The sequence below is a fragment of the Argentina silus genome (genome assembly GCF_951799395.1).
Source record: "Argentina silus genome assembly, chromosome: 22".
NCBI lineage: Eukaryota > Metazoa > Chordata > Actinopteri > Argentiniformes > Argentinidae > Argentina > Argentina silus.
In genome coordinates this window covers 4699411-4715167 of record NC_139676.1, presented here as the reverse complement: position 1 = coordinate 4715167, position 15757 = coordinate 4699411, and the positions used below count along the sequence as shown (strand labels likewise).

At 44.3% G+C, this 15757-nt stretch overlaps 1 protein-coding gene across 1 annotated transcript; it reads left to right on the top strand.

Annotated features, from left to right (window-relative positions):
• Positions 1 to 4257: 4257 nt before the first annotated feature.
• On the top strand, positions 4258 to 14730 carry LOC310821692 (mitoferrin-2-like). Its single transcript, XM_083693838.1, has 4 exons — positions 4258 to 4720; positions 10582 to 10810; positions 11422 to 11478; positions 12598 to 14730. Exons 1-4 carry the CDS (start codon positions 4379 to 4381, stop codon positions 13170 to 13172), a joined length of 1203 nt encoding a protein of 400 aa, XP_083549964.1. The 5' UTR covers positions 4258 to 4378; the 3' UTR covers positions 13173 to 14730.
• Positions 14731 to 15757: the final 1027 nt, after the last annotated feature.

Here is a 15757-nt window from a genome sequence, read left to right as displayed (position 1 = left end):
GCAGCCTGTGCTGCTCTAATGGTATGTCATTCCTTTGTTGGTGAACCACTCTTTGATGGTGTGGACATCTTCCAGAGTGAAGAACACCTTGAAGTGGTCAATAATGAAGAGATATCAGACGGTGGATTTGCTGAGTAGAGGTGATGTTTATTGGTCGAACAGGCCTGGGAGACATTGCTGATGACGAGTATTCAAGCATACAAGTATTCAGTCATTTCTCAAAAATTCCCCTGCGCATTCAGTTATACGTTATAAGTGTAAGTTATAAGTTCTACGTCAGATTTAGCGTTGCACTGATTGGTATACTGGGATGGTGGGAGGTGTCACAATCAGCCTATCATATTAGAACACCGTAACAAGTTCAAATCAACAGTGAGCTATTTACATCGTCAAGTGCAAAAGTGAGACCTTGACCAAATAATGAGCTATCTCTTCACACCGTCTTATCTTGCCTTGGGCCATGCTCTGCGGACCACAAACGCTCCGGGTCCCACAAGATAACATTAAGGAGTAAAACACTTCTCTAATTAATGCTGGACACCTGCATATGACTTCACCCTCACAGACAAAGAGGCTCTGTTCTATTATCAAAATGTTGATAACAGAAAGTATGTCAAACAGAGCAATAGTATCATTATTCGGGGCCTTTATTTACATTCAATGGCTGCCTAGGCACCAATCTCTTAAATTGACTTTTGACCTCTTTTGCCCGATCCTCCATTAGGATTCATCATCACATTGTGTATACATTAGTATATATGTATATGGTGTTATAAGGATGTGTTGCATTAAGCAGGTTATAACACAGCATCAACCAATTAGTCCATCTATAGCTATTGTGATCTATTACAAATCATTGTCAGCGTGTGGCCCATTACTCAGGGTAACTACTACCCCGCTTCTATATCTAGGCCTTTATTTACATACAATGGCTGCTGGGGCACCAAACTCTTAAGTTGACCTATAACCTCTTCTGCCCCGACCCTTCAAGTGTGTGGCTTTAAATTGTGCTGTTCTTTCTATTCTTCAGTTCAATTTGTCGTATCAGTTCATATGCATTACAGAGCATCATAAAAACGATAGAATAGCACACAGAGCCAACAAGGGTCATCCTACAGACATTTGCGTTCCAATTTTCAGAAACATCCAACAGACTTATTTAGCAATGTGTCAGTTTGTTTTGACTGTTAAAAACTTTATTAACATTTATTTACATTTATGGCATTTAGCAGACGCCTTCATCCAAAGCAACTTACAACAAATACATTTTTTTAAGTAAGTGAATCATCTATCTATCAGTCACCATAAGATAAAGTAATCAATGCTCAGACCAGGGGCCATAGGCAGTCACAATGCTAGAAGAAGGAACAATTCCTTTTTTTATTTCTTTTCAACAGGAGAGAAACTTGTCACAGGGGGGTTTGGGGGCGAAGAGGTCTTTAGGAGCTTTATCTTGGTAATGGATACAATTTGATATTTGATTATAACAGACGTTGTTATAACAGTGACCTCATGGTTAGGGTTGTGACAGCAATGTGTGAAACATGGTTATATTGATTATCATAGCAACATGTGGTTAAATGCACAACTATGTATGGATTCAGTCTGCATAGAAGATCAGAACAAATCACTGGACAAGTGTCTTCACTATCAGCTACTGATGATTAGTCTTGTAGGAGGACTGAGCCACATTGATTGCACATTGATTGCAAATGATCTGTAAGTGCAAGGACAACTAAACCGACTCAAATCATTGTTTATCACCCAAATAAGACGGGATATTAATGACATATTATGACATATTATAAGACAATGTACACAACACAATACAAGGTCCCACTTCAATGCAACCACAATTTAACAAAGGATATTCTGTATAAAAGATGAGTTTAGTCATTGTGAGGCCAACAAGAGAACTCAGGAATCATTTAAAGTATTGTACATGCAAATTCATACACACAAATAATTCATACATGTTTTAACAGATCAAGAACTGGTGCTCACCAAAATATCCTATAACTCTTTTACATAGCATGACATTTGCTTATAAATTATATTTGATCCTCTAGACCGTGGAGGTGAAGGTAATGAGGTTTTTGGTGATGCTTTTTAATGAACACAAATTCAATCATACCTCTACAAAGTGATGGAACAACTTGCATTATTTATTTCTATAAGACGAATGATCAAAACAATGACGTGGCATAAACGTGTGTGCACCTTTAAGGGCCCAGGGAATTATGGGGTGCAGACGGTGAAGGAAATAAATAAGCGGTTTCTCTCTTCTGCAATAGCAGAACGGCAAGGAGACGCACGGTGGATAAAGAACTATGTTTATAAAGTTCAACACTGAGTCCAGTTTGTCTTCTACCCAGATACAAACATTACAATTACCATTACACTTTATTATTATTACAAACTAAAGGTAGACTCTGGGATATGAAGTCATAGGGAAAGCAAGCGGGGCGACGATGCCAGAGGGCATGTGTGACAAGACAACAAAATTGAATCAGACTAGAATTCAGGCGAGGACAGGCGGGGCCAGTGTATCTGTGCAGTGTCAAATTGGGCAATGAAGTGCAATTCTCACTGCATGGCTTGTAAACATGGCGGTGACAACATGACGGTTACGAAATCCTCAATAATATGTCTTATGAATTCTCTTCGAATAATCACCACATAACAACCATCAACTGAACATATTTTGTGCCCCACGTTAGTAATGGCACAGTGTATCATGTTTTCTTCTTTTTCTTCTCTATAATCCAAAGGTTTGGAAAACCATTTAGAAATGACAACGCTTTTTATAGATCGTCGCTTTATTTCAAGGCACCAAAAGTAATAGGGCAGATTCATATCATGTCCAAATGAATCACTCATGTTTCGTATTTGGTCGACAATCCTGCATGCAATAACTGCCTGAAGTCTGCGACCCAATGGGTATCTTCTCTGGTGATGCTCTGCCAGGCCTGCACTGCAGTCATCTTCAGTTGTTGTTTGTTTTAAGGAATTTTTGCCTCAAATCTTAGCATCAGGAAATGAAATGCATGTTCATTTGGATTTAAATCTGAAGATTGGCTTGACTTTTTGGCCCTGAAAAACTCCCTAGTTACACAGTATACTCAATTGTGTTTGCATTTTGGTGAGATTCAGTTGGAATGCAGCTTCCAGTGTCCACACATCCACTGCTATCAGATCTCATAGAATGTGGTCACAGCATGTGGACACACATCACATTTTATGACCAAATAAGGGTCTCGGTATTAATGAAAAATGCTGTAAGAAAGATCAATCAACATTTTGTCATAATGTTAAGGGATGCTACCATTCATTTCCTGGCCACATTCTTGAGAGTATGGCTTATGCAGCTTTAACCAGAGTGTGTTTGGCACAGAGATAGAAAACTTATATGGGTGTTTCGGTAGTAGCATCAAAAGTTAGGATAACTTTGATATTTTTTTAGGACATTTGAGTTCCCAAATTTAAAACAGGTTTTATTTATGTGGGCTACTTATAATATAATATAATAATATATGCCATTTAGCTGACGCTTTTATCCAAAGCGACTTACATTGCAGTGAGTGCATACATTTCAGTATATATGGTCCCAGCAGGAATCAAACCCACAACCTAAGCGTTGTTAGCGCCATGCTCTACCAACTGAGCTACAGAAGACTTTAATACTTTCGTATGAAGATGTTATTCACTATCTGAAAAGAAATAAGTAAAAGTGAGACTGCATGACTTGAATGACCCACAGAGCAACCTGCCACTGATTGAACCAAATGGGGTTGTTGGGCACACACATGAATGAAGACATCGAGCAGGGAAGGAGCGCTCTCAAAATAGTCTCTGCAGCGCTGACTGTTAGTGAACGTCCTCAAGTTGACCTTCGTCGTGATTCCCTCCCTCACGTTACCCGACCCTGGACAGTGATCTGAAGGTACCGAACCTGACCCATGCATGCCGATGAGCTAAATCCCCACATTCGTGCCAAGCAGGGTTACGGTACACCACGTGACAGCCGTAGTTACGAAAAAGTGAGTTTACAAAATTGTCCCTGCTGCCCTCCCATTTTGTCAAGGAGGTAATTCCCGCCTTGTTTGGGAATAATTGACATAGTCATTCAGCCAATAGCTTGGTGTTGTGGCGTATTTCCCGATGATTGACAGTTTCAATGTCGAATCACCTAACCGTTTCCGGCGTTTCTCAACGACACAGCCCCTCCCTCTTCCCTTGTGGTTTAGATTACCCCCGTCCTCACCGCGTCGAACTGCGGAGCTCGCAAGTCTTTTCAACGCTGGCGGCGAAAGTTTGGAAGGGGAAGTTCGGGGGAACGACTATCCACGCAAAATAAGACTTGCCAGCTCGTCTTTGAATGGAGGCGGATGGTTTCGTGTCCAGAAGGAGAATGTCCGTGGACACCCAAGGCGCCGACGGCGGGGTCACTGGCGCCGCAGCTGAGGCAGACATCCGATGGCTCGGCGGCAGGATTTTGGACGCTACGGAGGGATTTGTTGGGGGTCTTTCGCCAAGGATGGGCGGAGAACAGGACTTTGCTCCGGTGTTGCATCGAACAGCCCCTGAGCCCACGACTGCCGAGCCCGAAATAGACTATGAGGGACTCCCCCAGGGTGTCGCTACCAGTACACACATGTTAGCTGGGGCCGTGGCTGGAATCATGGAACATTGCCTCATGTACCCTATCGACTGTGTCAAGGTAAAGTAGGTTGGTTAGCTTGGCTAGATAGTACAACCACTACCGCGCAGCTGTACAGCCACTGAATGAACGATCATTCCAGTGCGTACGTAACAGAACACCGATTCTTGACACCCAAATCAACATGATCTGGGAACAGTCAGTGTCAGTAATGGGACCCAACTGAGCTGTTGTTGCTGTAGCCAGGCAGTGTGATGTATCAGTTGATGTTAGCTAATCGTGTAATCCAATATTGCAGCGGTTGATTACATAAATTGTGTAGGCCCAGCCGCAAGCCTTCACTACTAGGTCCGTTAGCTTGCTAGTATCCAGCTAACGCGTGGAGAAGGACACATGTTTGTCCTCAATGACTTGAATGATTGATACTGAACGCCTGTTATGTATCAGTAGTCAGCAGGTTTTGACAGCGAACATGGTTGATGTTTCGGTTTGAAATGAGGTCCCTCTACTAAAGTTTGTCCATTAGCAAGCTACATGTGTTGGCTAGTTAGTTAACTGGTTTGACCTGCCTACTAGTTTGGACGATTTCTGGGAAATCACATTTAAACTGTTGGCTGACCGTGATATATATTTTGGTATTTAACAATAGCATTTACACCAATAAATATCCGTCTTAAACTCACTCTAGCTACCGTTGCGAATAACATGAATCTAACTTGTGGTTCATTACGTCACATGATGGGAATAAGGATGGAGAAGCATAATGTTCCTAATTTAAAGCGGGAAATATGCCTCCAACTTCCATGTATTTAGCTGAATGCACGATGAAGCTTCAGTATTTATAAGGCTTAAAGCTTCTCTGAGAACTACAAGGACTGAAGTAGCTAACGTTAGTAAAAAAGCGGGCAACCCAGTTGAATTGGTCGATGTTTTGAATACACACATGGAACTGTCCATGAAGTGCGTATCAGCTAGTCAGAAATGTGTTGCATAATCACGTTTAGGGTTATGTTTCACAATCACATACAACTCCTAAACGTTGTAGTATGGACTGTAAATGTGGATCACAAAGTCTTGGATTCAAGTTTTAGTTTCTGTTTCAGGAAACAGAAAGTTTCTGTTTCAGGTTTCTGCAGCCAGCTGAGGGCAAAATACCTTTTTCAGTTATATATGCAGCTGACAATATGACATGTCTGCATTATGAAAAGTTTGACAATTGGGGGTGAACAGGCAACCATTTCTAGATTGCTAGGTTCTAAATGTACTACCTGGCCTCTGAACCGAGCCTTGTGAGATTGAACAAGATTTGACACCTGTTCTCTGCCCTCAATCTTGCTGCTGACCCCACAGGACCTTGAGTCAGATTAGAGGTTGAACTCCTGCTGTATAATATGACCTTATAGCATTTCACACTTACACCCTATACTTTGCCTATACTCCACCCTAGGCTGATCTTAAGGACTGGGTCCTAAATAGTTACTGTGGGCGGAGTAGCAGACCTAGCAGGTTTAGCCTAGGGTGACCAGACGTCCCGGTTTGTCCGGAATTGTCCCGGTTTCAAGCTGGGTGTCCCGAGTCCCGACAAAATATCTGTAAAACACAAAAATGTCCCGGTTTTCAACATTCACTACCAAATTGTCCCGGTTTTCACCACAATGAAAATAATAACAATAATAATACAGTAATGTTTACACATGAGTCTGAGGCGAAAGTTGAATGCACGAATTTTAATAAACCATCAAAACTGCACCAAACAAAACAACTGCGTGGCAAAGCAACAATTGTCATCCAGGCCCATGGGAGCGGAATAACACACAGCACGGTGAATACGGTAACAAACAGGGCCATCCCCCCCCCCCCCCCCACAGCTCCACCAACCACAAGCACGCACGATGACCAACATTCTATGCATTCCTGTGGTTGGCAGAGAGCCGGGTGATTGACAGGCAGACCCCCGCGAAACCAGAAGTCCCATCTTTACAGGGTCGCTACAATCCCTGTTTAGCCGGCAGCCTGCGCTTGTGCACACTGACAAATACCTTCATGTTTTGTTTTTGAAAGGTATCCGACAATCAATAAATGTTATATTACACCAGTGCAATCCTTGTGTTTTTGTGTTTTACTAGTGTTATTATACAGTTTTCAAAGAAACTATGTTTTGGTGGATTTTTGGAGACCAAAATAGTTTTTCGTTTGCTGAGGCGCAGTCCGTGGTGTTGAAAGGTGCAGTCGCTAGGTGTGCTAAGCGCTGAAATAGTTGTCCCCCATCCTGACGAAAACGCCTATGGTGCGCGCCTAAGCGCATGGACGTGCGGTACACTTAAGGGTCCCAGTTTGGGGGGTTTGAAAATGTGGTCACCCTAGTTTAGCCGGATAGCATCTCTGCATCTCCTCTAAGTTCTATGGAGTCAAGAGACATTGTCATGTTTCAAAATCAAAATAACCCCGCCAACAAGGACAACTGACTCGAGTCTATCAAAAGGAATTCAGTGGAATTGTTATGGTGGTGGTGATTTCTGTCAGCAACTTCCTCAGTTGAGATTTGGCTTTGTTTTCCTTACTCAACTTCCTGCTGTTGAAAGGTGATGACCACTTCCTCATTGCAGAGGGGTGTGGTGTTTCAATTGTAGGAACAGTTCCTCATCACTTGTACATTTCAAGATCTCTTCCGGGCTTATAAAACACCTGCCTCTCCTTATCCAGCCAATGAAGATAAGCACTTTGTGACCTGGCATTTTAAGTTGCATAACTAGAGGAAAGTGCTTCTACTAAAATACTACTTATATGTAGTAACAATAGAAAGTATTATAAAATGACAGTACTACTTAAAGAGTACCTGTGCTGCCAAAAATACTTCAAGAAAGATTCTTAGCCGACACTGTGCCAAGACTTGGTGCCAACACGGTGCCGTCCTAGATTGGTGCGTGTTGATGGATGATTTACAAACCCACTATCAATTCAAAGACTATTAATAATTAATGAGACGAATAATAAGTAAATAAGCAGTTGAACGACCACGACTTCTTCGCTATGTACAGCTTGCTGTAACGGGGGAAAGACAATCATTACATTCCTCCCTGGACAAGGCCGAATGCTGTTTTTAATTCGGGCGAGGAGAGTCACAAATGACCATTGTGTTGTCAGTCTCTCAATAACCACTCTGTCCCTCAGATGACTCACTGTTGCATGGGCTGCCAGGCAGCGGGCAGGCTGGGCCCCCAAAGGCAGAGAAAGAGAAAGAGGGAGAGGACGAGAGTTAGAATTGTGCTTCCCTCCTTTTAGGTTATTGTTGGGGGGGGGGGGGGGGGAGATCACACTTAACCTGTTGCGCTGAATCAAGAGTTTATTTTTTTGTAAATGAGCTACACATGACATTTCACTGTACCTAATGGCCTTGGAAAATCCGTAGGGATCGTGGAGCGATGGTGTTTGAAAGTACATAGTTCCCCCAGCAATGTTTTTGATTGACTATGGTATTGATTTCTCCTGGCCACTCATTTCATGGGTCGCTCCTTTAGGTGTAGAGGAGCGAGCACCGATGTTTCAGAACTGTTTGTCAACTGTCATGACAAGTTTGTAAGAAATAAGATGCTTGGCTATGGTGGCAGGAAGCAGGGTGGTTCCTAGAGCCATCTTGAGAAACACCAAGGATGTCTTTGTCATAGCAGTGGCTTGATGGATGCCCCTCTGCTTTCACTGATGACTTTCCAAGGCAATTTATTACGTTCTTTTATATGCTTAATTACAAATATTTTTTTGAGTATATATATTTAAAATGTTTGCATACAAGCAAGGAAGCCAGTTCACTCCGCTGGCATCTTGGCGACACTTCTTTGGGCGCTTGTTTTCAATAAGGAGACCTGAAGCTGATTTTACAGACAGTTGTTCTATGGGAGGGCAGGACAAAAAGTCTCCTGGGGAGGGTCTTCTAGAGACAGACACCTCTACTGACAAATCACAAGTTTGGGTAGGTGGGGCTCAGAATGAAGGTGAAAATTGCGTTCTTTATTACATCTAAATAAATCGCTACTGCAGACAGCTAACATCAGCAAGCCTCTAGAGGTAAGCGACTCATTTTGTGTCCGGGGGAGATGTTGACGGTAAGATGGGAGCATATGCAATTCGTGGGAGTCCTAATGGCAAATTGAAAGTTATGCAATCATGGAGTTTACATTTCATGGAGGGGGTGGCGGGGCTAAACTGTATGGACCTTGACCTTTTTATAGGCCTAGTCTGGCCTCCTCGTAGGCTCCAGACTACACACACTCTGTGGTGTTATAAATGAACTAAAGGGGTGTGTGTGTGTGTGTGTGTGTGTCCAACATGGGACCTGTGATGGGGTAGATAGTGCCACATGTGATTGAACACATGAAAATAAAGAGCAATTCCCTTGATTCTGTAGAGATTAGTCTGCTGTATGTGAAAAGTTATATTAGAGAGGTAGGACATACTCAGCTTGTGGGTAGGGTCTTTGACTGCTGTTTGTTTTTAAGCCTCACATATTACATAATTCATATTGTATGATACCATACAACTTGTCTTTTATCCCCTTGGTTGAGGACTGCAGTGACATCTTCTACATGGACAACTGACATACAGACAACTGACGCACAGGACCAAAACATTGATATGCAATCAATACAGAGTCAGAGAGAGGGTTATGATAATGGTCAGTCTGGTTTTGAGGCAAGGGGATTTGCTTGAACGAAGTTAAATTTTTTAGTTGACTTGTTGACGAGGTGGATTAGCTCATTGTTTGTCTGTTTAGTCAGAAATGAAACAGAAACTCTATGCTGCACTGGACTACACATTCCAGCAGACCTTTCAGTTGCCCTTTCCCAGAAGTGAGTGAGGAGCGGGAGTTTCCATCAGTCTTCTCCTTCCTCCAGTCTCCTTCCTCCACTCCTACATTACCATAGCCAGAGCGGAAGAGAAGCCCGTTATGACGCAGTCTGAAAAGTTTGGGGATTGCGCCATCTAGCCTTTTTATTGCGTTTCCCTGACAATCCCCTCCCCTCCAGGCAGCAGGCTGTGAATCACTGAGTCACTGTGAGATGGCGTTGTTAGCGCTGGCTGACTAAGAATGACTGGAGACATAGTCTGTGGTTTCTGTACAGGGCATTGTGTTGTATCCGTGTATGAAAATGTGTTGATGCGAATCCATTTGAAACTGTGTCCATGGTCAGAGGCCTCCTATGGAGTCCTTTGTGCCTGTAAAAGTTCTCAAGATATCAACAGTTACCTGGGAGTGTGTGAGTGACCAGAAATACAGCATTCAAGGGTGTATAACATAAGTCATATTTGACTCCTGATGTATGCAAACTGTACTGAAGTGACCTGTGGAATGCCGGGCACTAGACTGAGGGATGCAGATGTCTGGGACATTAAGGTGAAAAGAATGTGGTTAAATCAAATCATACTTTATTTCTGTTGTACATTTCATACACGGATGCAATACAATGCAGTCTACACAGTAAATTCATAAAACAGAGAGAGAAAATAAAGAGAGATTTTGTACAAACAAAGGTGGATAATAACATGTCTTCAATGTGACGTCCATGGCTGTGACGTGTCGACATTCTTCAGGAGTCAACTATGATACTAGTCCCACAGGCCAGCTAAAGAAATGGCTAAAAAAAATAGCTTAGGTAAAGAAATCTAAAATAACAAATGTGTTCTCTACTCCCCTGTCCCTCCCTCCCTCTCTCTCTCCGCTCCCTCCCTCCCTCCCTCTCTCTTCGCCACCTCCCACCCTCCCTCCCTCTCTCCGCCACCTCCCTCCCTCTCTCTTCACCTCCCTCCCTCTCTCTCTCTCTCTCTCCGCTCCCTCCCTCCCTCTCCGCCACCTCCCTCCCTCCCTCTCTCTCTCTCCACTCCCTCCCTCCCTCCCTCTCTCCGCCACCTCCCTCCCTCCCACGCAGACACGAATGCAGAGCCTCCAGCCAGAGCCGGGGGCGCGTTACCGTAATGTGATGGACGCGTTGCGTCAGATTGTGCGTACGGAGGGGCTGTGGCGGCCCGTGAGGGGGCTTAACGCCATGGCGGTGGGGGCCGGCCCCGCCCACGCCCTCTACTTCGCCTGCTACGAGAAACTCAAGTTCTCCCTCAACGACGTGGTGCACCCCGGAGCCAACAGCCACTTTGCCAACGGTAGAATCACTGAGATGTGACCACACACACACACACACACATTTTTAATACTTTATTTGGGTTCGCAGTAAAGCATTACATCAAAGAACCCAAAACATATCAAGGGTCATACAGATATTGTGGAAGCAAAAAGCACTGTCTTCGCCACACACACACACACACACACACACACACACACAGAGAGACCCAGTTTGCCATCAGTACCTGTACAGGTTATCTCCAGGGTTGGGGTGAATTCCTTTTCAATTCCTGAAGTGAATTAAATTCAGTAATTGGGGGGGGGGGAGGCAGGCATTAATCTTCAATGACTTTTCAATACATTGAAAATAGAAAAATACCACTGTACCCCGACCCTGGTTATCGAAAACTAGGCATAGGACACAGAAGCACACACTCAGAAGTGCACATACACTGAGATCCGAACTCAACAAGGCAAAAAAAGCACACAAAGTAATAGTATGGCGGAAGGAAATAAGCACTGTTTTGGGCTGCGTGTGCACCTGTGTGTGTGTTTGTGTCTCAGGTATGGCTCTTCGTGTGTGTCTCTGTCTCTCTGTCTCCCTCTGTCTCTCTCTCATGGTAATTCACCGTCTCTGTGTTCTCTCTCGTAGGAATGGCGGGATGCATGGCCACTGTGCTCCACGATGCAGTCATGAACCCAGCTGAAGGTAAAGTGTGTGCGTGTGTTTTATCAGCCCAGGCCTGAGCACACTGTAGATTTATGCACCATCTGACTCCCAACAACATTATTATAAGCAGTTATCACATCTCAGTATTTGGCAATGATAGCAATGATTCCCATGACCGTTACATCTGCAAGTCCCCAAATACAGGCAGGGGGAGCTCTGAGACTGGGTTTTCCATAAGGAGCAAGGCTGGGATGTTTCGTGACTTTCTCTGTATTCGTTAAGGTCAGGATTAGGGGAAGGGAAGCTTGTCTGTGTGTGTGTGTGTTTGTGTGTATGTGACCATGACTGTCGTATCGCCTTGCGCAAAATTAAACATCCGCTCTGCTCTCGTACATCTGGCTAGTCTAGTCCCATTGGTGTTTCTATAGCAGCCCAGGGGACTGGCCCAGGTGTGCCAGCTGGGTCACTGGTCCAGCTGTGTGTGGTATGTCCACTGGGTCACTCCAGGGTTTGAGTGCTTTGAAGTTCATGCCTTTCGAAGTCCACGAGCCCCCCCGTTTCCCCACATTAGAGAACAGACTCCTGTACCAAACCCTGGCTGGAACGGTCCAAGCCTTGCCCTTGTAGTTGAACACACACTCTCACTGTATGTCTCATTAAAATCTGCTCGCATCCACATCTGCTTTGCATCCACTTCACTGTTGTCTGTGTTTTGGCTACATTTGTGATGCCCTTCACCTTTAAAAATAAAAAAAAAAAAAAAAAAAAGAGAGAAAAAAAAAAGATTTCCTGTCTGATTTGTAAAAAATAAATAAATAAGGGGTTTTAAAGGGAAATTGTTCTCAAAATACAAGCTTGCATGATTTGTTTCACTTACGTTAGGCAGTGTTTGATTCGCCCCACACAGCTTTTGCTTACATACTTGGCTACTAACTAAGCATCTAAATACCCCCCAAAAAACACTAACCACAACCTATGTACAGTAATGCTGCAAAACTGTGTAGTGGATGTGCTTGGTTGTATTTTGAGTAAATGTCTCTAAGCATTAGGAGCAGAAGAAACGGTGAGCAGATATTTCACACTTTCTCAGTCTGGCTACAACATTTGTCCGGCACCCGAGTGTCTTTTGTTCTTAACCCTCTCTCTTCCTCCCCCTAGTGGTGAAGCAGAGAATGCAGATGTACAACTCCCCGTACCGCGGCGTGCTGGACTGTGTGGGCACCCTGTGGTGGCGCGAGGGCCCCGTGGCCTTCTACCGCAGCTACACCACCCAGTTGACCATGAACGTGCCCTTCCAGGCGCTCCACTTCATGACCTACGAGTACCTCCAGGAGCTGCTAAACCCCCACCGCCAGTACAACCCCTCCTCCCACATGGTCTCCGGGGCGCTGGCAGGAGCCCTCGCTGCCGCCGCCACCACGCCCCTGGACGTCTGCAAGACCCTGCTCAACACACAGGAGGCGCTGGCGGTCCACGTGCGAGCGGAGGCCCCGGGGGTGGGGGCGGCCACGGCCACAGCCAGCGGGGGGCGCCACATCTCGGGGCTGGGGGAGGCGTTCCGGACTGTGTACAGGATGGGCGGGTTGCCGGCGTTCTTCAAGGGCGTCCAGGCCAGGGTGATCTACCAGATGCCCTCCACGGCCATCAGCTGGTCCGTCTACGAGTTCTTCAAGTATGGCCTCACCAAGAGGCAGCATGAGAGGAGGCTACGCGACAGAGACGGGGACAAGTAGAAAGGACCACCCCCCACCCCCCGTAAACACCACAATACCTTCCCTTACCTACTCCAACCTCCTAAACCAACCAGGAACCCCCTGTCCCCTTCCCACACATAGGAGAACCCCCCCCCCCCCCCCATCACCCAGTATATGTAGACATGGCACTTTAATTAAAAAATATATATATATATCTGTATTACCAGCTATTACCACCAGAGGGTGCTGTGAGCATCCCTCTTCGCTATCCCCCTTCGGGGGGTTTACAGAATTCACCCTTAAGAGCATCTGTACACACTACTGGACTCTCTTGCTAGACTGCACTGCAATCTACCCATGGAGTGAGAAAGGACCGTGTTCGAAGTTCTGGATTGTTTCTGAATCAGGAATTAAATTCCACAGAAATTGTTTCAAGTTATGCAACTGTATTTAAAGAAAGAACTGCCTTTTCATCTATGATATTGACATGGCTTGTGTTAATTTATATCTTCCCTTGATCCATTGGGTAACTGAGAAATCTCTCGATGTGAAAATACCCACATTTGACTTGATTGAAGCAGTTGTACTGACTAGATAAGGTGTACGCGCACTTGCCACACAGTAACAGAGCGAGTGACAAAATTGGAGTGCAAAAGCAGTACATTATCAGTATGCATGATATACCAGTGTCTTTAAACATCGTCCTAGATGGTATATGTTTACCGTCCTGGTAGTCCACCAGACTAGATGGTATATGTTTACCGTCCTGGTAGTCCACCAGACTAGATGGTATATCTTTACCGTCCTGGTAGTCCACCAGACTAGATGGTATGTCGCTGACTGACACCGAAGGCATTACAGATGATGCCTTAGCTGAACAGAAGAAGTTTTTTTTATTTTATTTTTTTTAATTTTCACAGCTTACTAGCACTTACAGTAACGACTACAGTAACTCCTAGTAACTTAAAGTAACATTCACATGGCCTTCAAGACAGCCGCCATGAATCCAACGCACAACTACAAAAGCGACGTCCTGACAGGCCGAGCGTCATTTCTTAAGCCATATTACAGAAAAAAAACATGTACATAGATATTATCATAGATGACCTCACTTTCTCTACAAGACTAGAGTTCTGAGCAGTGTGTGTGTGTTTTGGAACCAACCCAGTAGACGATTATGAATATAATATCGCATTACTACTCAACACCAAGGACTGCACCCTTGTGTTTGTAGGAACATCCACAGTTACACACTCACTCATCTGAACCGAGGTAGCAATGAAGAAGACAGAGTACAGTTGGTGCAAGAGAACCCGAAATGTCAGTCATTGCACGAAGACTAGTGTTGTTGCTCTACGCCATGTTGTCAGATTGGAAACCAAAGACTGAAGGTAACAGGGATGGGAGAGTTGGGAGTGACAGATTTGAGAGAAGTTGTATTATTTGTGAATTGTAAATAAAGTTGTAGAGGCAGCGCCTCGCAGAAGCAGGGTCTTCTCTTGGTGCTCTCTCTCTCCCGTGTGCTGAGAGAAATGAAGGAAACGTGTCCGTCTCTTCTTTTGACAGAACCGTCAGACCTTTGGAAAATGTTTAATAAATGTGCTTTAACTTTGAACTCCTTTTGTTTGTTCTGCCACAGTCGTAATATTTCCAGTCATTAATATTAGTCAAATATATCTTTACATTTGGAAGAATATGACTTTGAGGCTGCTTACCTTATTGAGACTGATAAATCTGTTTTTGTCATCATAACCAAAGTACTAAAAACCTATTGGTTAATTTAGTTTTTGTAATCATAGTAGACTGTAGTAAGTAATAAGTAATTTAGCTAGGAATGGCATTGCTTGAGCACTTCAGCTAAATCACAATTAAGCATGTGATATTTGTTATGTGTCATTTGCTGATGCATTTCCACATCTTACAGAGTGTGGCTTTAACTCAAAGTTCTGGTTCTCAAGATCCATATGACCATGCTTCGCTGGTCCAGAGTTTTTCAAACCGGCTACACCATGTGGCCATGGGGAGAACTGCAGCTGGTGCCAAAAAGCATATAGAAATCTATGTTAAACCTCGTACTCCCATCTGGCAAAATAAGACCGTTTTGGACTGCGATTTAGTTTTCGATTATATTATACATATATTATTATATGTAGTCTTCTCCCTGGGACCTTTTTTTTTATAACGTAAGCCACGAGCCACATCTATTTTGTTTATTTGTTACCGAAATGAAGGCATGTCACAAGCATACACACGCACGTCCAAGGCAGTGTGTCGGTGAAGAAGTAAACCCAATGCAGGTCGGAAAACACTGAAACGCGCGTTGACCTATATGCCATTTAGCTGACGCTTTCATCCAAAGCGACTTACATTGCAGTGAGTGCATACATTTTTCAGTATATATGGTCCCAGCGGGAATCAAACCGACAACCTAAGCGTTGTTAACGCCATGCTTTACCAACTGAGCCACAGAGGACCACAGTTGCTTTACCTTAGCACCTGACTGCGCCTGCGTTGGTGCCAACAATCAGACGTCGATAGCGGCGCGCATAAAGGGCATTTCTTGTCTTCACTGCGATCGTAGGAAATCCAGATGACATCCAACGGTCTGGTCAAGCCATTGCCCT